We start from the raw sequence: 25,221 nt of genomic DNA on the forward strand, positions 1-25,221 counted from the left end.
GACGTGATGAACCCTGCTTCCAGGCCCCAACTACTTTGCATTTAATTGGCTGTTGTGTTTTTAACATATTTTAATGGTTTGTATCTTGTTCTATTTAATCTCAACAAGCCCCTAAAACAGTGAGTGATCACTGTCGGCCTCTCTCGGTTTTTATTACAGCTATTTGTTTTAAAGCTCAGCTTTTAAACCCTTACGATGTAACTACAGTCCAGCCCATGCAGCAGTATATTAATGACTAACCTCATACTGTGGATGGATTATCTCAGTTGTTCTCATAACTGAAGTTTGGTCCATTTACAGCATCCTGCCATGCGACTGTATTTGTCCCTATAACCATCGAGAACTCTAACTTTTATCAAGTCGAAGAAGTTAGCCTTTGTCCTCCACATTTACTGTTATATTATGTTAACATAGCTGTGTTGCTAGCGATCACGTAGCACATCATTATATACCAGCTAGCCAAACTTCAGTAACCCTACATACGTCACTGCTGTTTACTTTCCTGTCTTCATTTATGTCGGAAGTTATAACAGAGCTGTATGTTTTAATTTGTTTCAGAAATCTGTCAGTCAGAACATGGTATATTATATTCAGATGGAAACTAGTGAACTAACTCACCTGCTAACTTCTAACTCCGTAAAATTTCATAATTCTGTTTTCATAGATGCCTGGATGTTAAACTTAATTGTTACACCTGGTAGAGCAGCCACACCCATAATTTTATTAAAGATGAAATAATTTAGACAGTTGGTTTTTTTTTAACTCTCAGTGATGCCGCAGTGATCGTTTTACTTAGGGACCTGCAGCGGAGTTTGACCCTACATCTAATCAGTGGGAACAGCTTACATCAGGCCATCTGGATAGCTTAACCACAGAGCTGCTTGTAGGTTTTGTAGAGGACATGCTGGACCCGTGTAAACAGTCAGAAGGAGTACCACTGAGGTCTTCCCAGAATTCCCCCGTATATGAAGACTCCTCTGTCTACACCACCACTAGCAAAACTGAATTGTCATGTGTGAAAATTTTCCCTAACAATTCTTTTGAGCAGGAGTTTGATAGAGGACAGAATATAGATGCTAACACCCAAGAAGCAACAGAAATCCTGTGTTGGACATGAAGCCACCATCCCACCTTTAACAAACATAAGTCAAATGGAGTCATGCGAAAAGAAAGAGAAAGACAGATCTTCTGTAGCCTGTGAGCCACTGCAAAACACCTCAGAGTTTAAAACCTAATTAAGCACAATAATTCAGGCTCTAATGTCACAGCTTCCTAAAATTTCCCTAAAAGTCCCGCCCTTCTCATTCTCTCCAGAAACGTCTTTTGGACAGAATCTAGGCTGAAATCCAGGAAATTGATTCATCTGTCAGCCTAGAAAACCTGAAAAATATGGACAGCATTGAAAACCAAATTTTCACTGAACTTTGTAAAAAAAAATGAACTACATTAACCTCTGGGGACAAAGATGTAATAAGTTTATTGAAGTCAGAGTGAGCGGTGTTCAACATTGTAGCTGCCATGGTATTCAAAAAACACCTGTTGACATTAATAGAAAAACATACATGTGAACAAAATGAAAAGAAACACAAATACGGATTTTCTGTGGCCAGTGATCCACCCGAAAACAACTCAGAGTTTAAAACATGGTTGAGCACACTAATTCAGGCTGTGCTTTCAAAGTTTGGTAAAATATCAAAGTCCCACCCTTCTCATTCTCTCCAGAAACGTCTGTTGGATGAAATCTTGGATTAAATCCAGAGGATGGATTTGCATTTAGGCCCAGGAATTCAGAAATGTTTTGACAGCATTGATAATGCTATTTTCACTGATATTAGCTGTTATTAGTAATTTAGTATTATTTATTAGTATTATTTAGTTTCCTACAGACAGGGCGCCATCAAGCAGCGAACGCACCCTCATGTTGATTTTACCAGCTGCTCTCACTGAGAAGCTGGACTGGAAACAGTAAATAACAACTCTCAAGTCAAATATGCTCCAATCGTGGAGGTGCCGGGTCAGAATTTGATGGCGGACTTTATGGTTCCAGACCTTTTATTTTTATTTTTTTAAACCATGTGAAAACTCTGGTCTAACAGATAACGCTGTGACTTGTGTCCAGAGATGCTACCGTTCATTTGTAGTGAGAGCAGGCTGTCAGTGTTGTTTTACCTCAGCTGTGCATATGGTAGTGAGAGGTGTTGCTGCTCCCTCACTCTCTGTCCTCCTCTCTCAGTCTTTGTGCCGTCAACACAAACACAAGTTTGACCACGAGCTTTAACACGAGAAAAAGTTCTCACACAGCAGCAAACAACAAATCCTGACACAATGAGAAATAGGATCACAGACCCAAATGTGGATGTCTATTTCATTAACAAATGACCTTCTACTTCATGTTATGCAACAGCAGAACAAGCTTCCTCCATCAGGCGATTTCGTGGAGGTGTTTTCACCACCGGCACCAGTAAAGCCAGGAGGCCAGGATACATCTGCATGTGAAGGCTTGTCAGTCTCTGCAGGCAAAAGCACCACGGAGAAACCTTCCAAGCAAAGACGTGGCTGTCCTTTGTGCAGCGGAAACACAAACATGTGTCAGTGTCAACCATTACATCTATCTTAAACGGGAGAGAGATAGTAATTTTAATCACCTTGGTGCCCTGTGCCAGTTTAAAAGTTCAACAAAAAAAAAAGAATTATTATTTGTTTATTCATTTAAAAAACTTATCGAAAATCATGCTTACGGTCTTAAGCCCAGACTGTAAGAAATCATGCTCAGATTTCTTACGGTCTGGGCTTAAGAAATTTGGGCTGGAGTGATTTGACTCCTCATTGTCATGAGGAGTCAAATCACTGAGGGCAGAGAGTTGCCAGAGAGCGAGCCCCTGACATTTCTGTCACATATACTCAATGTGAACCTGAGCACATGAACCTGTGAACCTGCTCTGTGGCGTACCTCCCAGGTATGTTGTTCTATAAAGACATCAGACACTTTTGCAGGATCACATTTCTGACAGTTTGTTCAGAATCTCCAAGACTGTATCATATACAATGCTGCTCAACCAGTAAAAACCCAACATGCTTTTAATTTAGTTAATTTAATTAATTTATTTATTTATTTATTATTATTAGTAGTAGTAGTAGTAGTAGTAGTATAATTTTTTTGTTTTAGATGTTTTTCAGCAGCACAGGACCAAATGTGTGAACAGGTGAGCAGACAACATCGATCACAACAGAGATGGGAACATATTCTGATGCCCTTTTTGGAAACAATGCAATAGATATAACCAGACCAATATAAAGATTTATTTAAATAGAAAAACAAAACAAACAAAACCCTGATAACTATATTTGAACAACTCACTCAGCTGAAATCTCATCTATCGACCATTCCTGTTACCCAATTCAGTGCATATAGTTTTGATAATGTTCAATTCCAGTTTGTTCATTTTGACACATTTGGTAATATTCTTCCATAGTTCTTCTAAATTATTTAAAATTATACTCAAAACAATTTGGTTGTCTATATGCAGTGTGAAGACAACCAATCCTCTCAACTGTGATGCTGCTAATGCATTTATATATTATATATTATATAATATATTTTCTTTACAGAGGACATCATCAATAATAACACGAAAAAGTTCTCTTTTCTCCTTAGAGTTTGGTCTTTTCTCTTGGCATTTTGTGCAATGGTACAGCATGTGGCTCAGAGGGTGAGGAATAATCCATGGGACGGGGAGTCAGAGATGATGTTTGGGGCTGATGGTCAATCTGTGGCAAAGCTCTTGAAATGGAGACCAGTCCAAATTGCTGCTCTACAATGTTAGATCAGTTTTTAAAGTTACTTACACACTTGATTTCAGTCTCAAAATCCGGGGAAGCTATCTGCAAATTTATTCATAACTTTGCTTTGGTAGCAGCATCGCTCTCTCTGCAAAACAGATAACTGACACACAGGGGTGTGTCTAAATGAGAACATGCCCAGCAAACACTTAACTCTCTCTCAGTCAAATAGCATGAATATTATTAAGTCTAATTACTGTGTAGCTCTGCTTGTTTTCTTTTAGGTGTGACTGAAGGTACTGCTGTCAGTAAAATTAATGTCCTTGTCTGTTCTAAGGTTGTTGTTGTGGCAGAGATTGGAGGGAGCACTGTTGATGAAGCCACCAGAAGAATGATGCCCTTCATTACGGACAAAAAGCTGTGGTTCACTGCATTTCTTTTTCTTTTAAACTGTATCACATTGATTTGTTATTTTTTTTGTGTATACTTTGGACATTTTAGTCAACATGTTATCTAAACAAAAAAAAGTATTATATTAAAAAAGCATACTGTTAAAATTTCATGTTAGTCTGTATAAATAAAAAAGATAAACTGGCTTTGTTGTACAGATGATTTAAATTATAGCTTACTGTATTATCCAAAATCCCATCTGGGAAAACACACTTGGGGCCACCATGGAAACTGAGGACAAAAATAGCTGGGTCCCAGGTGGGTAACCGAAGTGGGTCCGAAATATCAAACGTGCTTCTATCCACCTGGGCCACACACATGTTCTTTTGGCTGGGCCTGATTTGATTAATCCAATTGGACAAACACATTTTGGGCCACCATGGAAACTGAGGACAAAATTAGCTGGACCCCAGTTGGGTGTCCCAAGTGGGCCCCAAATATTAGCCCTGCTACTCCACATTTGGGCCCCACTTGTGTGTGTTGACTGGGTGGGGTGTTCCACTGAATTTATTTTCTAGGTTTTAAACATATTAAGGATAAAAAAGACTAATGAAAATACTTCAAACGCTTGTTAATGACCCAGACAAAGTGTGTACACAAGCATTTACCTAAAAATGCAATCTGCCTTTGGTGGTTAGCAACTGTGACATTCAGTAGTGCCCTCATTGTTTTGACACACAAAACAAAAACAAACGACTCTCCTGCACACCAACTACACAAAACCATACAAAAAACGACACCCTCAAAACATGCCAAATTACACAAACCTCAAAACTCAATATAGCGCGCTCTTTCGCGCTGATGCACAGTGCGCAGGGGTGTTCCAGTCATCTTAAATACACGATGATTCCCCAGAGGTAACATCCGACTTTAACTTTTTGCCTTTAACTTTCTTAGCATAAAGAGTGAACACACAGGATGATTTTATTTTTGTCACTGGGTGGTGTTGCGGTCTGAATCTGAGGGCAGCTCCTGTAATCACAAAGTGAAACGAATCATCACAGTCTCTCAAATGTGAAGTTCATCTCTCACAGCTGGAATAAAGCTGAACCCTCGCTGTCCTCTCACACTTAAGGATCTGAAGTACCCTTTTTTCAATTCTGTTGACAGCTGTGAACTGTTTGTTAAAAAGGCCAAAACTCTATGTACATTTATCTATGTATATCCACAGTGTGTGATACTGTTATGTCAACATCGACCAAAATCTCTGAGGAATGTTTCCAGCATCTTGTTGAATTAAAGCAGCTCTGAAAGCAAAAGGCGGGGCCAATCCAGCACCTGATAAAGTGGTCAGTGAATGTAAATTGTAAAATCTCACAGAACAGCTCGTGCTCTTACAGATTACCAGTCTAATACATAAGATGAGATGAGTGCCGGTGTTGTGCCAAAAAGTGATTGTCTGCCAAAAACTGATTTCCAATGTTTCCGTGTATTTTTTTATGTGTAATATCTTTATGTATGTTGGTAAATAGACTTTGGTGAACAGCGTTTACAAAGGGGTTATATATAGAATTCAAAAATTATCTGTTTTTTCAAGTATCTTTACAGCTCTGTGTTATTGTACTTACATTATAACCAATCCGGTCCTTTATCCTCGTTTAAAATATTTTTACAGAACTATTGTAATATTTGCTGCCATTTCTGCTGTCCTCTTGGCCAGCTTACTCTGACAAAATACATTTTTAATGTTAATGAGATTTTTTTTAACTGCATAAATAAAGGTTATATAAAAGTCACTGCCAAAAACTGATTGCGGCTTCTACCTTGTTACACGAATGTTGTTTGTGGCTCAATATGACTTTATGTCATCCATGAGGGATGCATTTAACATATGTTTCACATATTATAGCCCAACAAGTTACTTATAGCAGTTTAAATACGAGCAATCAGTTTTTGGCAAATACCGGAAATCACTTTTTGGCAGACAATCACTTTTTGGCACAACACCGGCTCTATCTATTTATTATTTTTTCCCAGCAGAGGTCGCCTTTGTTAAGGAATTGAAAACCTTCATGCTCGTTGGTTCGGTTTCTGCAGTTAAATAAATAAATAAAAAAGGTCCAAATGCACAGTGATTTATAATATATTGCGTCATTTTATTGTTTTTCATCCTGCTTCCACTCATCATAAGGTCGCTGATGAGTGTTATACATTTGCAGTCATTTCTTAAGACTATAAAACTCTCTATGCAGTAAAGCTAAAGGTAGTAATAAATCCGTTGTTCAGTCACAGCACTTACATCCTCACATCCTTCATCTATATGATTAATATCTAGCTGTGTTGTAATGCTCATCGTTGCTCTCCTGGGATGTCTCGTCACAGCAGACAAGCGTGTGATGTCATCAGCAGCCCCAGTCAGTCCGTTTTTATCAGGACAGCCCAGCTCAGTGTCGCCTGTGTCTCCGGTGTGAAACAAGCAGTGGAGAACTGCCCCTGGAAACAAAAAAGGGGGATCAGGGTTGTTTCATTGTTTTCATTTATCAGCAAAGGCAAACTCTCAGACTGAAGGATTACTCCTGACTCTGGCAACTCTGAGTTTTGTTTCTTCTTTTGTGTGAAGGTAAGCTCTTGGAACTTGTACTTGCACTCTGGTCAAGATGCTGAAAACGGGTCAAAATGTTCATTGCTTAATGTTACGTTGTTGTCATATCAGGCACGAGCACAGAAAGAAATTAAAATGTGTGAATGATGTGGAAGAATTGAAAGACAAGCTGAAAAAAACCCAAACAAAGTCCAATTTGAACTGTTTAAAATGTTGGTGGGAGCTTATGAGGTGACATGAGTCCACAACATATTTACCGACTTACCAAAGTGATGCAGTAAAATCACTTATTAGCCACTTTATTAGGTACATGTGCTAGTACCAGGCTGGACTTTTTCTCTTCAGACCTGTCTTCTTACTAGCACAGATTCAACAAGATGCTGTAAACATTCCTCAGAGATTTGGGGCCATATTGACTTCATAGCATGTCAAGCATGGGTACACTGTGGTCATAAATGGATGGACATGGTCAGCAACAAAACTCAGGCAGGCTGTGGTGTTTAAATGATGCTCAACTGGTGCTGAGGGGGCCAAAGTGTGCCAAAAAGCGATCCCCCACACCATAAGACCAGCAGCCTGACTGTTGATACGAGGCAGCATGGATCCATGTGGTTATCAGAGAAAAAAACATTTTTCGATCTTCTATTTTCCACTTGGGGTAAATTTGAATTGTAGCCGCGTTTCCTGTTCTTAGCTGACAGGAGTTACACCCAACATGGTCTTCTGCTGCTAGTGAGATGCTTTTCTGCATACCTTGGTTTCAACAAGCAGTGTTGGGTAAGTTACTTTAAATTAGTAACTTAGTTACATTACTAGTTACTTCTATCGAATCCATTCAGTTACTTCAAGTAAATGGTAAATGGCCTGCTGGGCACCAGCAGCGCTTTTCTAGTCCTTAAGGACCCCAAAGCGCTTTACACTACATTCAGTCAGTCATTCACCCATTCACACACACATTCACACACTGGCGATGGCAAGCTACATTGTAGCCCCAGCTGCCCTGGGGCGCACTGACAGAGGCGAGGCTGCCGGACACAGGTGCCACCGGGCCCTCTGACCACCACCAGTAGGCAAACATGGGGTTAGTATCTTGCCCAAGGATATTTGGCATGGAGCCAGGAGGCAGCCTGGGATCGAACCACCGACCTTCTGATTAGTGGCTGACCTGCTCTGCCACCTGAGCTACAGCCCCCCCAAGTTAGTCGTTACTTTCAAAGTAACTAGTTACTAGGGAAAGAGAGGAGAAGAGACAGCTGTGCAGCAAAGACACAGAATAACTCCAGCTTTGTGTCTTTTTCATTGTAGCTGAAGTCCGGGACAAACTGCGTTCCTCTTCACCTCAATACGAAACGTGTAATATTTTCTCTGAATACGAGACGATTCTGTTTTTTACGGGACAGTTGGCAACTCTAATAATTAACCTTATGAAGAAAATTAAAGTTCAACATCGGTAACATCATAGCACCCACCCAGCTGTATAGAAACTCCGTCATGTTGGTGCCCAGTACGAAAAAGTCAGCATAACGAAAATAAACTCCAACTAAACTTGGTTTATATCTGACCCAGATAGACTGCAGGTCATAACTTCTCAGCTGAAGTTCCATTCACCTGACACTCGGACCGGCGGCCGCCTCGGGTCTCTGCTCCTCCTGCCTCCCCTTTCCCTCATCCACCTGCTGGCCTCCACCACTTGCTAATGTTACTGAATCTGTGGAAGCTCCGCGATAGCCACCACACGAAGTAACGAATAACGACCCTATCTAAATCCCAGTAACGATTAAAGCGTTCCTGATTTTGGCATAATAACCGTGCTCGTTACCACAATAATAACGTAGTTACTGTAACACGTTACTTAATAACACGTTAGTCCCTACACTGGCAACAAGTTATGCAGGATTGTCATTCTCCTCTGAAGGCATTTTCACTCAGACAACTGCTGCTCATTGCATATTTTCTCCTCTTCAGACCACTCTCTGTAAACCCTAGCGATGGTTGTCTAGGAAAATCCCAGCAGATAAGCAGTTTCTGAAATACACAGACCACCAACAACCACGAGGCATTCAAAATTGTTTTCTTCCAAGTTTTGTTGCTCAATTTGAACTTGAGCAGGTTGTCATGATCAGGTCTGGACACCTAAATATGTTGAGCTACTGCCAATGAAATGTACAGGTGTACCTAATAAAGTGGAGGGTGACTGTATATGCTTTCTGTAACACCTAACAAAAAGCTGCAACAGTGGCCGTCATGAGTGGGAAAAACACAGATTTCCAGGACAGGACGGTGTTTTTAGTGAAGGGCATTTTTAATGTAGAAGTGGTTAAATCTCTGAGTTCTCACACAAATGGATTATACACCAAGGGAGTGACTGCACGAATAGATATTGGATGTCTTTTTTGCATAGCAGCAGGAAATCATTCGGCATGTAGTGTTTTCCCTTTTTTTTGGGTGTGTTCAAGAAGATATTAATCTGTTAAAGTGACAAAGATTTCCTGAATTAGCAGCCAGAGGAGGTGGAAATTAATTACATTTGTGCTGCAAGATTATAGATGGCTTGTATGACACTCACATACTGAGAGGAGAAAGTCAGAAAGAGTTTGATGTCGAGAGAGACTTTCTGGTGCTGCATTAAACTGTAGATATGAAAGGTAGACTCATTATGACAGTTTATGAAGTGGTGCAAATGCTTTAATGTAATCAACAGTTTTAAAGTTATTGTGCAACGCCTTTGTCACCGAAGACACAGACTTTGGTTTTAGACTACCCAGCTCAACGTTGGACTTTTTCCTGCCAAAGCAGGTTTAACCCTGTTATTTAGTTTAGTTACAAATGTGAATCTTCATCTATTAGCATCTGCAAGAGACATTTAAGAGGATTTAAAATCTTTTCTGTTAGGGTGCAGTTTTCTGGCCCTTTAAGGCCTGCATGAGGATCAAAATTGCCATAGTAAGTTACTTTTACTTAAGCTGTAGGCTATAGGCATTAATTTATGTGACATAAATTTAATATTTATTTTTTAATTTGCTTCTCTATTTATTAACCGTTCTCTCCCCTTGATGTATTTACTGTTGCATTTAATATTTCAGTTTTTATTGCATTATTAATTTTTTTTAATACTAAATATATTCTTATACATATGTTCAACCACAGTTTGTAGTGAGGTAAAAAGTGAATTAAAAAAAAAAAGTCTTGCAAACATAAGAAAAGTTGTTGTTGTAGCTAAATTAAAATATCTCTAAGTAGCAGCTGCTTTGATGTTAGCTTCTTCTATGCTATAGTCCTGTGCAGAAGTCATGAGCCAATCCCCGTTTCTTTATATTTTTCTAGGAAAATGGGAAATGGGTGGAGGGATTTATTGTAACAAACGTGTAATTACAGTGTGTAAGGCAAAAACAGAGTTTGTATAATTCAAAGCATTCAAAGGTCTTCTTTGGATGTTTCTGCCTTTTGTTCTGTTCTCTGTCAACATGATCCCACACTGCTCCGGTAATGTGGGGTCCGGGTTTTGAGGAGGCCAATCCATGACTGATAGTGCTCCACTGTGTGTTTTTCTATACAAGTATGATTTTATTGCATTGGCAGTGTGTTTGGGATAATTGTCATGCTAAAAATGAAGCTGCTGCCAATCAGATGCTTTCAAGATGGTTTTGCACGATGGTACTTTTCTGTGTTCATAATTCATTAATTTTGACAAGATCTCCAACACCATTGGCTGAAATGCAGGGCTTTGGGTTTTTTCCTGTTACTGTATGTGAAATGACATGACTTTCAGATCCTGGTCATCTGCTGTAGATAGTTTTTTTCTTTAGACCTGCCACTTCTTTTGTCCTCCACTTGTCCAATCTCCTCTGACACACTGCACAATATGCTGAGATATGCTGAAATTTTGAAGTAACAGCTTTTTGAGAATCACCTTGTTCTTGCAAAAATACAATGTTATGTCAAACTGTGTTATCTTTAGCATTTTTTATAGATTCAACTAAAGCTATGTGAACAAATTATGTGTTTTTGTGACAGGCTGCTAACAACAAAGTGCCTAAAAATACAATTTAAAACGGATTCTTTGCTGAGTTATGTGTTATGTGCAGCCACAACACTGGTTCATCCCTTGAGTTAGGAGACTTTTTTGTGCTTGAATGATTGTGAAGTAACTTAACAAACAAAAAAAGCATTCTTCTGAAAATGGGTGAAAAAGCAACCACTGTGCCCCCAGAAATGTATTTCTGGCTCCTTGGGAGCAAAATAGAAAGAAATGAGGGTGGCTCCGGACGTTTGCACAGCACTACATGTGTCAGGAAAAACTGAGCTTCTTGTTGACTGAAGGATACATGTTTTTTTAATGTACGAACCACACTAGGTTCAAGAGCTTCTGCCACACCAACTGTACAAGTATTTGACATGGTGATGTCTTCTGGCTAAACTTTGATTAAACCTGCTCACGGTGCTTAATAAGCATGCAGGAAGGAAGGAAGGGAGAACGGAGGAAGCAACAGGTCAAATCTGTAACCTCAACATCCAAAAAAGGAGAGGCCTGCTCATTACAAGTTAAAAACATGAAGCTACAAGCATTTCCCTCTCAGTTTCAAAGAATGAGGGACCTGATATTGGCTTTGAAAGATAATTAGAAGCCAAAATTACAAATTTAATAGTAAAAATAATAAGAAGAAAATACCAAATTTGAATGCTAAATGTGTTATTTTATGGTCCTGGCAGTACAGAGCACGTGAACGTTGAGTTTGTTTCCAGCTCCTGTCAGCACATTGTGTGCTGGATCAGCCCAGCAGCTGCTGAAGCTCAGGAAGTGTTGTTGTTATTATCGGGCCTTTGGGAGAAAACTATTCGGGATAGTGGTGACATTTTTACCTGTTCCTCCAACACTAATAAAAATAACATCTAACGAAGTATAAAAATATCCAGTCCATGTCCAGTCTAATGGCGCGTGTCCAAAGGCTATGCTTTTAATCTGTATGCGACCAGCACCTGTAATATGTTGTGTGCATATTTTGGAGAAATTTCTTTCCTCAGCTGCAACTCTTGTGACTTTTCTTTAGGAAACATATGAAGATCAGAGCGCACATGGATCTGAGCTACATCGTGCTACTCCTGGTCCTGTGTTCCCTCAACAAGGTACTTAAATGTTTTCCTTTACTACTGATATCAGGGACAACAGTCTGGTAGATATTTATGAGTTGAGCATTAACTGTCACACCATGAGTTTATGTTTTAAGTTTTTTTTTAGTAAAGAAAATGATAAGTTGGCCCTGCTGGAATAAATGATATATCTTTAGAGCATTTTCCTTTATTTTAATGTCAGATAAATGTTCCCAGATGTATCACAGAGTGCTGAATTTGCATTTGAAAAATAATCTCAGCTATTTAAAATAAACTTGCAAACTCTTTGTTTCTAACAAACAACTCTCTGTCACAATACAGTAAGCTCTTTTTTATTGGCTAAGTTTGGCTCTTTTGGTTGACTGTTGCTTCCCTAAACAACAACAACAACAATCTTTATTTATAGAGCACATTTAAAGACCAGCGGTATACCAAAGTGCTTAACATAAGAGACAGAGAAGTAACACGAGTATTATAAGGCCTTAGCAAAGTATCAAATATACTCACAGGTCAATGCCACTAATACACAGGGGTAATATAAAATGCATATCAAAATAAAAACATAATAAAAGCACAAGCCATAAAAAAATATGTATAAGGAAAAATAGAGTAAGTCTAAGAGTCAGGTGCGAGCATTAACAAGCAAGAAAGGCGAGATTAAACAAATAGGTTTTTAACCGTGATTTAAAAGATTGGATGGAATTGGACGCCCGGATCACAATCGGAAGGTTATTCCACAACTCTCGTGCAGCCAGGGCAAACGCCCGGTCACGTCTAGACTTCAGCCGAGATCTAGGCTGCACCAAGAGTAACTGAGTAGATGATCTTAATGCTCTGGCAGGAACATACGATTTAAGGAGTTCCTTAAAGTTACAGAACTTGTAGTAGATCAAGTCAGAGCACAGCCACAGTAAAAAGAAAGCAGAGTCTCTTTTGGTTCTAGGGTTTCCTCTCAGGGCATAATAAAAATATTCTGGTGCTCAGCAGGTAAATACAACCACAAAACATGACAAATTTACATCGTGTCAGTATTTATTTACCACAAACTGAGCCACAGTTAGCACGTTAAATGTTAAAGTTCAAGACACTAAAATTAGAAAAAGAATGACCAAGTGTGGTTTGTTTGGAAGGGTTACCAGAAGAAAGTGTCTTCTCTCTAAAACTAACACAACAGCTCAGCTTAGGCTTGTAAAGCTGCACCGGAACAAACCACCAAACTTCTGGAACAGTGCCCTTTGAACAGATGAGACCAGTGGCGATGATTGGCCATAATGCACAAAGCCAAAAACCTCATACCAGCTGTCAGCACAGTGGTGGAGGGGTCATGATATGAGCTTGTTTTACAGCCAAATAGAGTCCAATGTGAGAAACTTTGTCTGGCAACTAAAGCTTTTTACTGTAAGAGTATAACTTCCAAGCTAAACACATGGGATAACAGATGAGTAGATGGCTAAATTATGTATATAAAGTCAATTATTTTGCTTTGAGTATAGCATGAAAGGTGCTATATGGAATGGGTTCTCCGTATGAGAGGTAAACAGGATGAGATGAGTTGAGCAACACCGGCTCGAATGGTTGAATTACACATTTTTGACATTTGCAAATTTTGTGTTTCCAGATGCTGGTGGAGGCAACAGCCAAAGACGTTCACAAGGAACCAGCAAATCATTCAGTGAACCACGGAGATCTGTTGAGACTGTCCAAAATCACCATGGCCCAGTACAGATGTTTCCAGAGGATAACAGAGTCGCAGCACAAAACAAAAACGACTGGTGAGCAGTGGTAGACATGCACAGTATCACACCATAAAAATACTCAATGGCATGTAAAAGTTCTGCATAAATGCAGTAAATGCTGCAAGTATAATCTGTATATGTACCTAAAGAATTGTGTGTTTTGTATTACAGTACTAAAATCTGTTAATATGACTGTAAAATAATTAAAATGAAAGGAAAAGCAGAACTGAACTTTTATGCCTTTCTTCTTTAACGTGATTTTGCCGGTCTGTCTTCTGCCTCTGTTAGCGGAGCCGATGTGTAACATGACATGGGACGGCTGGCTGTGCTGGGATGAAACTAAAGCTGGCGTCAAAGAGCAGAACTGCCCAGACTACTTTGATGATTTTGATACACATGGTAAATCTCTGTGCCCTCTGTGATTTCACATAACATCATTAACCTTGAGCGTTCACATTATTTTTCCTTTATGTCATTAGAGTTGTTAAACTGAGAGCTGTAAAATCACTATAAACATAGCCTAGAACGGTATCGATCAGTCAATCAATAAATGATTCGAACTTTTATGCAGTTTAGTGCAGTTTGAATTAAAGCTTCGGCTGCTGCCTGGGCTACATCCTGCTTGGCCTGTCGGTACCTGTCAGCTGCTTCTGAAGTCCCACAGGGTTACCAAGCCTGGACTCCTCCTTTAGCTTGATGGCACTCTCCCCCTCTGCTGTCCACCTTCTGTTTAAACTCAACAGTCCCAAAGTATCAACATAATAAAATGACGATTTATTTTGAAATCTGCTCACAGTGATGGCTCAAAAAGTTTGCACAGAGACTGGAGAGTGGGCACGGCATCCAGAGAGCAACAGGACGTGGACCAACTACACAAACTGCAAAGCCAACTTCACACATCACGGAGAGGTAAGAGTGAACAAAGTACAATAATATCAGTAAAGCACAATGGAAGTCGATAGTGAATAATTAATGCAAACCTGTATTTATTGTGTTTTGTAGCAGGCAACAATGACTCACTTCTACTTGGTTATGATCGGTCATGGACTTTCGCTGCTGTCTTTGCTGATTTCACTAGGAATTTTTTTCCATTTTAAGTAAGCCTGGCACTGTTCTTGTTTATATTTTATAGTATATTATTTTATATTTTATCTTTTGTATTGCTCTTACTGTGATTAGTTAAGATTTTGTACACCCACTTTATTAGGTACAAAACTCAAATGCAAAGCAAATATCTTGGCAACAAATCACGTGGCAGCAACTCAATCCATTTAGGCGTGTAGACGTGCCTGCTGAAGTGAAAACTGAGGATCGCTCATTTAAGTAACTTGAATGTGATATGGTTGTTGGTGCCAGACAGGTGGGACTGAGTATTTCAGAAAATGCTCAGCTTTTTGCCACACAGCAATCTCTAGAGTTTACATAGAGTGATCGGGGGGGGGGGGGGGGGGGGGGGGTGGGGGGTCTGTTTCAGTTCTCTGGGTGATGATGTCTTGAGAGAAGAATGGCTTTAGTGCTTAAAGCTGATAAGAAAGCAACAATAACTCAAATAACCACTTGTCGTAACCAAGGTATGCAGAAAAACACCTCAGCCTTGAGACAGATTATTTACAGCAGCAGTTCTAAGCCACTCCTGTCAACTAAGAACACGAGGTTGAGGCTACAATTCACCAAAATTGGACAATAAAAGAAGAAAAAGAAAGATGTTGCCTGGTCTGATGAGTCCTGCTTTGACATTAACATGGTGGGGTCAGAATGATGAAAACCACAGGAAAGCATATCGGTGCTTTCTTCCATCCTTCCTAATATCAGCAGTTCAGGCTTGTGGTGGTGTCATGGTGTGGGGGTATTTTCTTTCCATACTTTGGGCCCCTTAGTAACAACTGAGCATCTTTTAAACACCACAGCCTTCCTGAGTATTGTTGCTGACAATGTCTATCCCTTTATGATGACAGTGTACCCATCTTCTCTTCATTTTCACTCTCAATTGTTTTGTAATAAGTAGCAGAGGCTTGCAATGCTGACAACAGAAAGCAAGGAGTCAATGGAGACAAGTCACATACAACAAATGAGACCAAGTTTCATTGTAAATTTATGTTAACTGCATAAATGTGTTGAAAAGTCTTAGGACTTAAATTAAAGAAATGGTTAATTACTAAAAAGTTTTTTCAATCCCAGTGTTTCATGTCCCATTAAATTTTCTAAATTCTGCTTTTTATTCCCTTAAATCTCCACAATTTAAATTGCCATAGATTGTTTTTCTTCTTTGTAGCTTTAATACATTTAATTTTCCTATCTCATCAGGGCCATTTAGAAACCCAAGTAGTAGATAACATTATTAGTTTGTTATTACTAACTTTCAATGCAGGAGAAACTAGATTTAGATCTTGCACATTCTCAGCAGTTAACAGCTGTTTAAAGGCTATCAAGCTGACATTTGAAAGTGCCCAAAATTGTTAGAAAGAAATCCCTAAGTAATAATAATAATAATTAATTACAAAATGCATTCCTTATTGCAACAATATACATCTATGCATGAACATCCGTCCATTTCTGATGCAGTTTTTGGCATGATGCCTGGACCTGTTTTGACTGGGGAGATGGGGTCGGTGTCTCAGTGGTGCTTGTTGTGACTTTATGGACAAATCTGTGATTCAAAAGTAAAAATCTAATGTGTCTTCTTTTCTAATAACCATCAGGAGTCTGAGCTGCCAAAGGATAACTCTCCACAAAAACCTCTTTCTCTCCTTCATGCTTAACTCAATTGCGACCGTTATTGTGCTCACAATGTTAGCGAAGAAAGGACACAAATATGCTGACTCTGTGAGTGACCTGCTTTTCCACCTTTTATATTGGATAGTAACCCAGGCTCCATTTATTTAAGTTATGTAAAAACACGTTTTGTTTTCCTTCAGATAAGCTGCACACTGATGGAGTTCATCCATATGTACCTGATGAGCTGTAACTACTTCTGGATGCTTTGTGAGGGCATCTACCTGCATACTCTGATAGTTGTGGCTGTGTTTGCAGAAGAACAGCATCTCCTTTGGTATTATCTGCTGGGTTGGGGTAAGTTAAAGACATGTGAATACTTATGCGTGCATACTTCCTGGCTATCAAACACAAATGTCACACAACATTATTGATTTCACAGGCTTTCCAATCATGCCGGCAGTGATATACTCAATAGCGCGTAACTTTTACTACAGTGACAAGTGAGTCTTTGGATTCACACATCATTTCAACAGATATCACGTGTTCCCATCCCATCTGGATATAATGATCTGATCTGTTCCCTCACAGGTGCAACATAAACACTTCCTTGCTTTACATTATCCATGGACCCATCTGTGCTGCATTGGTGGTGAGTACTAAACTCTGAATCCAGATTTACTTTTGTATATCAACACACAACAAGAAAGATAACAAGAAGTTCTGTTAGGTGGACAGAGTTCATTTTCCTGACTTTTAAAAACTCACTTCTTTTAAGCATGAAGGCACGATCAAGACAACCTGCTGAAGTTCAAACTCAGCAGCAAAATTGGGAAGAAAGGTGATTTAAGTGACTTTTCACATTTCACGTGTTTGTTAGGTGCCAGTCAGGCTTGTCTGAGTATTTTAGCAGCTGCTGATCTGCTGGGATTTTCCCAAAGAACCATGATGGTCTGAAAAAGAGAAAATGTCCCGTTAGCAGCAGTTCTCTGGGTGAAAATACTTTGTTGATGTCAAAGGTCAGAGAAGAATGGTCAGACTGCTTTGAACTGACAGGAAGGGGAAAATAACTCTAATAACCACTTGTTACAACCAAGGTATGCAGGAGAGCATCTTAATAGCAGCAGAAGACCACACCAGTCTGTCCTGTCAGTTAAGAACAGGAAACCAAGTCTACAATCCATCCTTATAGGATCACCTTACATAAATGTGTCAGGCTGCTGATGGTGGTGTAATGATATTCAAGATATTTTCTTGGCACATTTGGGCCCCTAAGCACCAAATAAGTATTGCTGCTGACCATGTCCATCCCTTTATGACCACAGTGCACACATTTTTTGATGACTGCAGAATAAAAAATCTCAGATCATCTCAGTATATTTTGGTCCCCAACCCCCGGGCCTCGGACCAGTCCGTGAGTCGTTTGGTACTGAGCCACGAGAGTTGAGGCTCAGGTGTGAAATGTATAGTTTTCAGGGTTTTTATCGGTTTTCAGTGTTATTTTGTTATCGTTTTTATCGTTTACTCGGTTGTCCTTGGTCTTTTCACGTGTGTTATGAATAAATTTTCTTTTTTTTTTGGTACTAAAAAAATGCTACTAGTTTTATTTTGTTGTATTTATCCGCGACACCTTAAAGGCCGGTCCATGAAAATATTGTCGGGCATAAACCAGTCCATGGCGCAAAAAAGGTTGGAGACCGCTGCAGTAGATCACTTACTAAATGACAGGTTATATTCTTGGACAAGATGCTAGCTCCAAGTTGCTTGCAAGTGTTAATGTTATATAGAACGCAGCATATGAAAAGAGGTAAATGGGTGAATGACGCATTTCCAATATTTGAGTACTTATGTGGAGTAGAAAAGCACTTCACAAGAACCAGTTCATTGATTCCCAGTACTTCCATACCAATTGCATTGAAAGCAAACAATACCACTTTATATGCTAAAGTAAATTATGACCAACAAACCTTGAAAAATTTCAGTTTACTTGATGTAAACATTGCACTGATGATATACAATGCACAAAATAATTCAAGCTGTATTAAGAAGAAAGTATGGACTTGGAGGCAAAAACAACACACATCTGTTAAAGAGGTAAAATTGTGGAAGCTGTCATAAGGAATTAAGATGGTGTACTTCACTATATACACTAATTTATAAAACTCTAGAACCACCTATTGTCCTTATATCTTGTATGCTATGTATTTTGCTTTATGAGCAGGCTTTCTGAAGGTCTGCCACAGGTTTTCTTTCGGTGTTGACTTGATAAGAACTATCCTGTCCTTTTAATCTGCGTCTGATATTTCAATAAAAAGTTGTGTGTGCCTACTTTGACTCCAGGTGAACCTTTTCTTCCTGCTGAACATCGTTCGGGTTCTCATCACCAAGCTGCGAGTGACACACCAGGCCGAATCCAGCCTCTACATGAGGGCTGTGAGAGCCACCCTCATTCTCATCCCTCTTCTCGGTATCCAGTTTGTCCTACTCCCATATAAACCTGATGGCCACTCTGAGATCTATCACTACATCATGAACATCCTGATGCACTACCAGGTCAGTCCATGCATTGGAGAAAGAGGCATTATAATGTTAATATTAGCACATATTTTACGTAATAAACTTTCTTTTTTTTATTCAGGGTCTCTTGGTTTCGACAATATTCTGCTTCTTCAACGGGGAGGTGAGTAATTGAGCAAATTAATAAATGAACAGTTGCCGATTCTTCCATAAAAAATAATTAATTGCTGTTTCTCTGTAACTTCAAACTTACTTCATGACAAGTTAAGCAGATGAAAGTTATGGGGCAGATTTCCATTTGCTAGTAGCTTTTCCCTGGAATTCCCACTAAGAGGTCCAAGAAAATTCTGCTCTGAAGGACACTATCATTAGGGAGACTGGTTTATTGATGACGTGACTGCTGATAGGAGTAGCAGGAGTCTTAAAGAAACTGGATATTATTCAGATGATAAGTTAGCTGACCTAAAGCCAAGCAAAACATATTGAGGGATGAAATGCGGCACTTAGTGAGGTCCATGAGTTATAGATTTGATTACATCCAAGTCTTTAAACAATTCCTTTACATATAAAATTACCTTAGTTTGTTCAACTTAAATGAAAATTGGCGACTGTGTATAAAAATTGTTGTAATTCCTCAACAGTTAATGTAGAAATGTTTGTAAACTTGAATTAAAGTTGAAAGTCTGCACTTTAATCACCTCTTGATTGTTTGATTTAAGAACCACTGTTGTTATATACAGAGTCAAAATCACAAAAATAAAAAAAGGTTCTCATGTTATAATGAATCGAGTGATTGGAGTTAAAATGTGCCGCTATGCTCAAACACATCGACTCATGCTGGGCATGAAAGTTGTGGTTGAGGATTTCTTTAAAGACTTTGTGACTGTACAGTATACACATTTAATGACTTTGGAAAAAAAGGTTTGAGTGTACAGTTTTCTCTGACCACACAGTGTCAAAATGTACATTCTGACTCATTCCAGAAACTTGATGTTAGCCTGCTTTAATTATTCCAAAACCAGTTTTAATGTGTGTTTGCGATCATTGTCCTGTTGGACCCACCCAACTGTGTCTAAGTTTTAACTGCCTAGCTTTTGATTTGAGGTGAAGTTGATTAATTTGGAGGTAGTACTCCTCGTTCATTATTCCAACCATTTTGTGCAGAACGTTTTTGCAACACTGGCAACAAAACAGCCCCAGAGCATGATGCTACCACCACTATGCTTGACAGCTGGTACAGTGTTCTTAGCTTTGAAAGCCTCACAATTACTCCTCCAAACGTACCTCTTGTTACTGTGGCCAAACAGCTCAATCTTTTAATCCAACCATGAAGCTTTTTTGCTCGTCAATGTGAGCAGCTGTAAATTTCAGTCTAGCTTAAAGGTGTCGATTTTGGAACAGCGACATCTTTCTAGGACAGCTCAGTCCATGTAAAACAGGCGTTACAGGCGTGTTTCAGTAGTTTCTAGTTCTTGAAATTCCAAAAATAAATTCAAATTTGTCTATCCTGTTCTTGTTTTTTTTTAAAGTTATGAAATATGTATGCTGTGCGATCATTCTACCCTGGAAAAAGAACAGTTCAATGAAATCATTAAAAGCACATCATTGCCATGACAGTCATGCCCATGATGAGTGGAAGTGAATTTCTGACCCCGACTGCATGACTTGTGCTCTATTTGCTTCCAAATAGAGCACAAAGGGAGTGTTCGCCCAGGGCACCAAACAGGCTAGGACCACCCTTGGAGATAAGTCCAAACACCAGCATTTTTTTCTCATCGTCTTTGTTCCTCCTGTTGCAGGTTCAGAGCATTCTCCGGAGATACTGGAATCAACAGCGGATGCAGTTTGCTGGTACTTTCGCCAACGCTGACATCTTCCGCTCGGCCTCCTACGTGGCGTCGTCGCTGACCGAAGTCCACCGATGCTACAGCATCGAGAGTCACACTGAGCACATGAACGGCAAGAGCTACTCAGACATATTCCGATCGGACAGCCCTTTTGTGTGAAGCTCTTCAGGTTCATGACTTACTGTTTTGCTCTCCTCACAAGGTATTTTGAGAACTAACACAGGTATTTTTTCCATTTTCAAAGCAAAAAACTAAACCAAAAGACACCCTCCCATATTTCACTTCATTAGAAGGACTGTGAGAACAAAGACTTAAGATCCTATGAGGATAATGCCATCAAACAACAATAAAGTGTACTGCACTGTGCAGATAACCTAGAGAATATTTCTTTTTTGTATTGTGCGGATATCTTTTCTGGGCATTTTCAAGAGCTTGATGGAATTTAAACATAGACGGTAAACTAAGTGAAATACTGCTTCCTCTATCATCACTCCTTCTGACACTTCAAGTTTCATGGAGGAGCTCAGTGTCGCAGCTGTTTGCTGTTAAGCTGAATAGCGAGCATGAAGAGCAAGAAGTTTTATTTATATTATTTGTAGTGATTATCAATGGCATCTGTAAAGTATATGTAAAATAACGTAACTAAAATAGAAACGGATAAAAAGACACATTCAAAAATAACCTGCTCGCTTTGCAAAATGTCAATTATGCTTTAGCTGTTTGTCAAATAAAGATATGCGGCATGGGACGAGGACTGAACTCAACTTTGAGGTAAATTTTCTATTTATGTAGTTCTTGTTTTCTGAGTGAGATCCACAAAATAATTTTGCCTGGCTTGGCGACAGCTCCAGTCTCTATTAAGTTAATACTTAATAGATAAGTATACTGGTTTGGCTCACTGTTGTTTTATTCGAAAATGCTGGAGACGTGATTGATATGTTTGTACTTAAATTTGATTGTGTATGAATGACATGTTGTAAGGGACTTAACATAATGTTGTTTTCATTAGTTTCAGTTATAAACCATTCGTTGTATATAGCAATATTGTCACATAAACTCATAACTTCTGGATCACTTATTTCACACAATGCACTGATAATTATTGTCATTCTCACTGTTACTGTCATTTAAATCAAGTAAATGGGGGGAAACTGTATATGTCTGAGATTAAAAGACAAAACTGTCCTGTAGAGCTGCTGGTTCTGGCCTTTAAAAACAGGAAGCACCTTTCCACTGCAGGTTTTCGGTGCAGGTGCAAGGTGGCGTGAAACTTTATGGGACAACATGGGGGAAACAACAATGAAAGCCAGTAGGTTTGTCTAGGATCACAAGTGTGAGGCTGTCATGTAGAAGTCGACAGCATAGCTCGCAGGTCTGATATAAGGAAAATATCATTTTAAAATGCTTTAAACCTGAATTCTTTTGCAAAAGAGTTGCAATTGGTTGCAAAACGTATTTCCAGCCCTATTGAGGCTTTACTTAACTGCCAAACATGTGATGCATGGCAATGTAGAGACAGATGGCCCCAGGCTAGAGACCAGTTTGCAACCATCTGGCAACAACAATGCAAACTACAGGCAATTTGCTCGTGACAAAAACAATCATAAGGAGGGTTTTGGTCTCTCTTTGTGATCGATTTCACCTAGCAGCAGGCAGCAACCTCCAGTAATCACTCTCTAACCAGTGGGGGAATCTATATTTTTCACTTGCAACAGGTGGTTGTGTCCATGTAGCAGATAATTCTAGAGCAATGTGAACACAGAGAAATCTTTGGGAAAACAGCTCTGTTACAGTCTGTTACAACGGCTGTTACAGTCTACATGGTGAGTTTTTGTTTGAGTTGCTTGAGAGGACAGACAGAACTTTGCTGTTCTTTAATTTTATGCTAGATTTTTTTTAATGGCATTTGTTCTGAATTTAACAAATAAGGACCCTCAGCAGTTTTCTAGAAGTATTTGCACTGGAGTGGGTAGTTTAGGGCAATTTAATTTCCAAAGGGAACAAATTTTCCTACCAGTGTCTTCTACAACTTATTAATTAAATTTTGCTAAAGCAATTCTAAGTAATTTTTTAAATATTGTGTGACAATGAATCCTCTAGTACACAGTGCTTTGTGTCTCAGAAGAACAAACTGCACCTTGCTGTTAAAGAAATCTTTGACACTGGCTTATATTATAACATTTTATCCTTGGATTCTCAGCTTTTATTTCTTGAATTAGTAGTTTGGGATTTGCAAAGTACTTTTTTGGTGAGAATGAGAAGACTGACATACATGATTGTGTTTCCTTTGTAAATAGTAAATATCAAGCTGAAATATAGCTAGCTAAAGTTAGCTGGTAACCTAATGGCTAATTTTTGACAAAGCCGTGCTAGGTGTTCGATTCCCTGATGAAGCTAACCGGCTAAAATTCCTCTGGCCCTGGTGGTTATGGCTACATAACCATGGCTACTTCTCATCTCTGCGTGAGTGAGAAAACATGTTGTTACAAAAACTACGCTACTAGACCAGGTGATTACCATGAACGTTTCCTTACAAACATAGCACGCTATACTGGTCATAATTTGACAGTATTGCTTTGTGGTCACAAAATATCCAGAACGCAGAGAGATTTTTTTTTGCAATGTCAGCAGTCTATATATGATGTATTTTACAGGCCTTTGATGTCACATTAGTCAGAGCAATGTTTTTATATTAGGTCTCAGTCACAGACCAAGAGACCAGTTCCTGACCCCCTTGTAAACTCCAGTTGCTAGGGAAAAATGTGTATTGGAGAATAGTTGCTGGAGGTTGCTTGTTGTTGCTAGGTGCTGCACCAAAAACACCTTATCACAATTTTGGCTGCTGGCATAATGCCACAGTCATGCATAGTTTGAATGCAAGACGTTGACCTGAACACTCATCAACTACTAGTCGAGCGCTAGTAAAAATCTGAAAAAATTGCAACACAAACAGGAAATAGAGAACATTCCCCTTCAAAGTAAAAGTTATGAATTACCAGCTTCAACTTAGAAGACACATGGTTCCATTTAGCACTGCACTTTTCACAGTTTTGGAGAGTAGTTGTTGAGTGTTTGCAGACTAGTTGGCATCTTACATGCACTACAAGTGATTGCAACTATCCGCCAGGGACTAAAGCATAGAGAGTTTTTCATGCAGCACTGCCAGTTGTCACCAACCACTTACCACCCTGTAGGGGAATACACATTTTTTTTCTCATGGTTCCCAAATGGTTGCAGACTGGTCTCTTAGAACTGTGCGACTGTGGCCTTACACCCTCAGATCCACTGTTTTTAGAATGTGAATGTAGTGTATTGACAACCTGACTGGAAAGCTGGTCTTATCGTTTCACGTAAGTGTTACATATTTTGAAAGTTTAAAGCAGATGTAAAACATGAATACAAGACCAAAATTTTGGTTTTGTGTCAGAGAGAAGAGCTTAAGTAATTTGGGCTGTTGTACAGTTTGTATTTTGTGGCTTTTTTTCATTCAGTTTTTTGTGATTTATTTGTTTTGTAACATTTTTCTGGATAAATCCTAACAGCACTCATTTAAACTGGAGAAATAATGCTGTAAATAAAAATAAGCTGATTTAAACTGAGATGCAAGACCATCTTTATCCATCTTTAACCATCTTAACCATCTTTCCCACATATTTATTTAAGGGTGGGATTTCCTTGACTTCAGAAAGTGTTTCCCACTGCAATGAATATTGTTTCCACACAAAGCAGGGTGTGTTACTGTCTGCTTCTCATCCAGAATGTATGTGAGCAGGTACCATTAGGAAGTCCCAAAGGAAAAAGACTATATCTGTCCTTACAGTGCATACTTTATTAATTTCAAAGGAGAGAAGCTGTAAAAGCACTTAACCGGTTACTTTGCCTCCTAAACAGATTCATTTGCAAGGACAATGCACATTGATGAAAAGCATCTGTACACGACCAGTGTTTTTTGGGGGTTTTTTTTATGATCTCACATGCCTTTCATAGTCATGACCTCAATCCACAAAGGACTCCTGTTATCTGCGGGTTTTTGAGCAGTGCTTGGAGCATCATTACGGTAATCATGAACCGTCCCCTCCCTTATAATTTTCTGCAGAAACATTTCTGCAATAATTGAGCTAAGTAAGTTTAATAAGTTGGATCAAAATTAGAGGATGTGATATCCTGTGAGGTTTTCGGTAGCATGGGCTTCCTTTAAAACTGAGATAAAGTCAGAGGTGCAAATTAAGCTTGAAGAAATGCACATGTAAAAACATCAGCGCAAGATCAGTAAAGATCTGTTTTTCCTGTTTACCCATCACAGCACCACTGGATAAGCTGCACCCATCTCTATTTACTTCAATGGGAATCAGGCCACTGGATGCATTGCAGGCTTCCTGTTTCTAAGAATACATTGCCATTGAACTCCTGATCCGTCGGCTCTTGTGTGCTGGTAGCAAGCACTTCCTCAGCCTCATGACTAACACTTGTTTACTGCTTTAACTTCCTCATGCCTTCACTGAAACTTTAATGCATGTTTTTGTCCCCG

General features: G+C 39.1%; 1 protein-coding gene across 2 annotated transcripts; it reads left to right on the plus strand.

Annotated features, from left to right (window-relative positions):
- The first annotated feature begins 6,601 nt into the window (after positions 1-6,601).
- Positions 6,602-24,288, plus strand: LOC146491562 (calcitonin gene-related peptide type 1 receptor-like). Of its 2 annotated transcripts, none has more exons than XM_085150445.1 (13): positions 6,602-6,790; positions 11,821-11,896; positions 13,500-13,653; positions 13,906-14,016; positions 14,414-14,526; positions 14,623-14,714; positions 16,317-16,440; positions 16,533-16,686; positions 16,772-16,832; positions 16,921-16,981; positions 18,670-18,882; positions 18,968-19,009; positions 20,646-24,288. In XM_085150445.1, the coding sequence occupies exons 2-13, from the start codon at positions 11,828-11,830 to the stop codon at positions 20,850-20,852; spliced, it is 1,401 nt and encodes a 466-aa protein (XP_085006571.1). In that variant the 5' UTR covers positions 6,602-6,790; positions 11,821-11,827; the 3' UTR covers positions 20,853-24,288. The 2 variants fall into 2 exon arrangements, with proteins under 2 accessions (XP_085006571.1, XP_085006570.1); XM_085150444.1 differs by having other exon boundaries at positions 6,604-6,790; positions 14,620-14,714.
- The last annotated feature ends 933 nt before the right edge of the window (positions 24,289-25,221 follow it).

This window comes from Neolamprologus multifasciatus, chromosome 23, assembly GCF_963576455.1.
Source record: "Neolamprologus multifasciatus chromosome 23, fNeoMul1.2, whole genome shotgun sequence".
Taxonomy (NCBI): Eukaryota; Metazoa; Chordata; class Actinopteri; order Cichliformes; family Cichlidae; genus Neolamprologus; species Neolamprologus multifasciatus.

Coding starts and splice junctions, on each gene's coding strand:
- LOC146491562 (XM_085150444.1), top strand. CDS start 11,828: ATGAAGATCAGAGCGCACATGGATCTGAGCTACATCGTGCTACTCCTG. Junction 16,687..16,771: donor GTATTATCTGCTGGGTTGGG/GTAAGTTAAAGA, acceptor TTGATTTCACAG/GCTTTCCAATCATGCCGGCA. Junction 16,833..16,920: donor AACTTTTACTACAGTGACAA/GTGAGTCTTTGG, acceptor GTTCCCTCACAG/GTGCAACATAAACACTTCCT.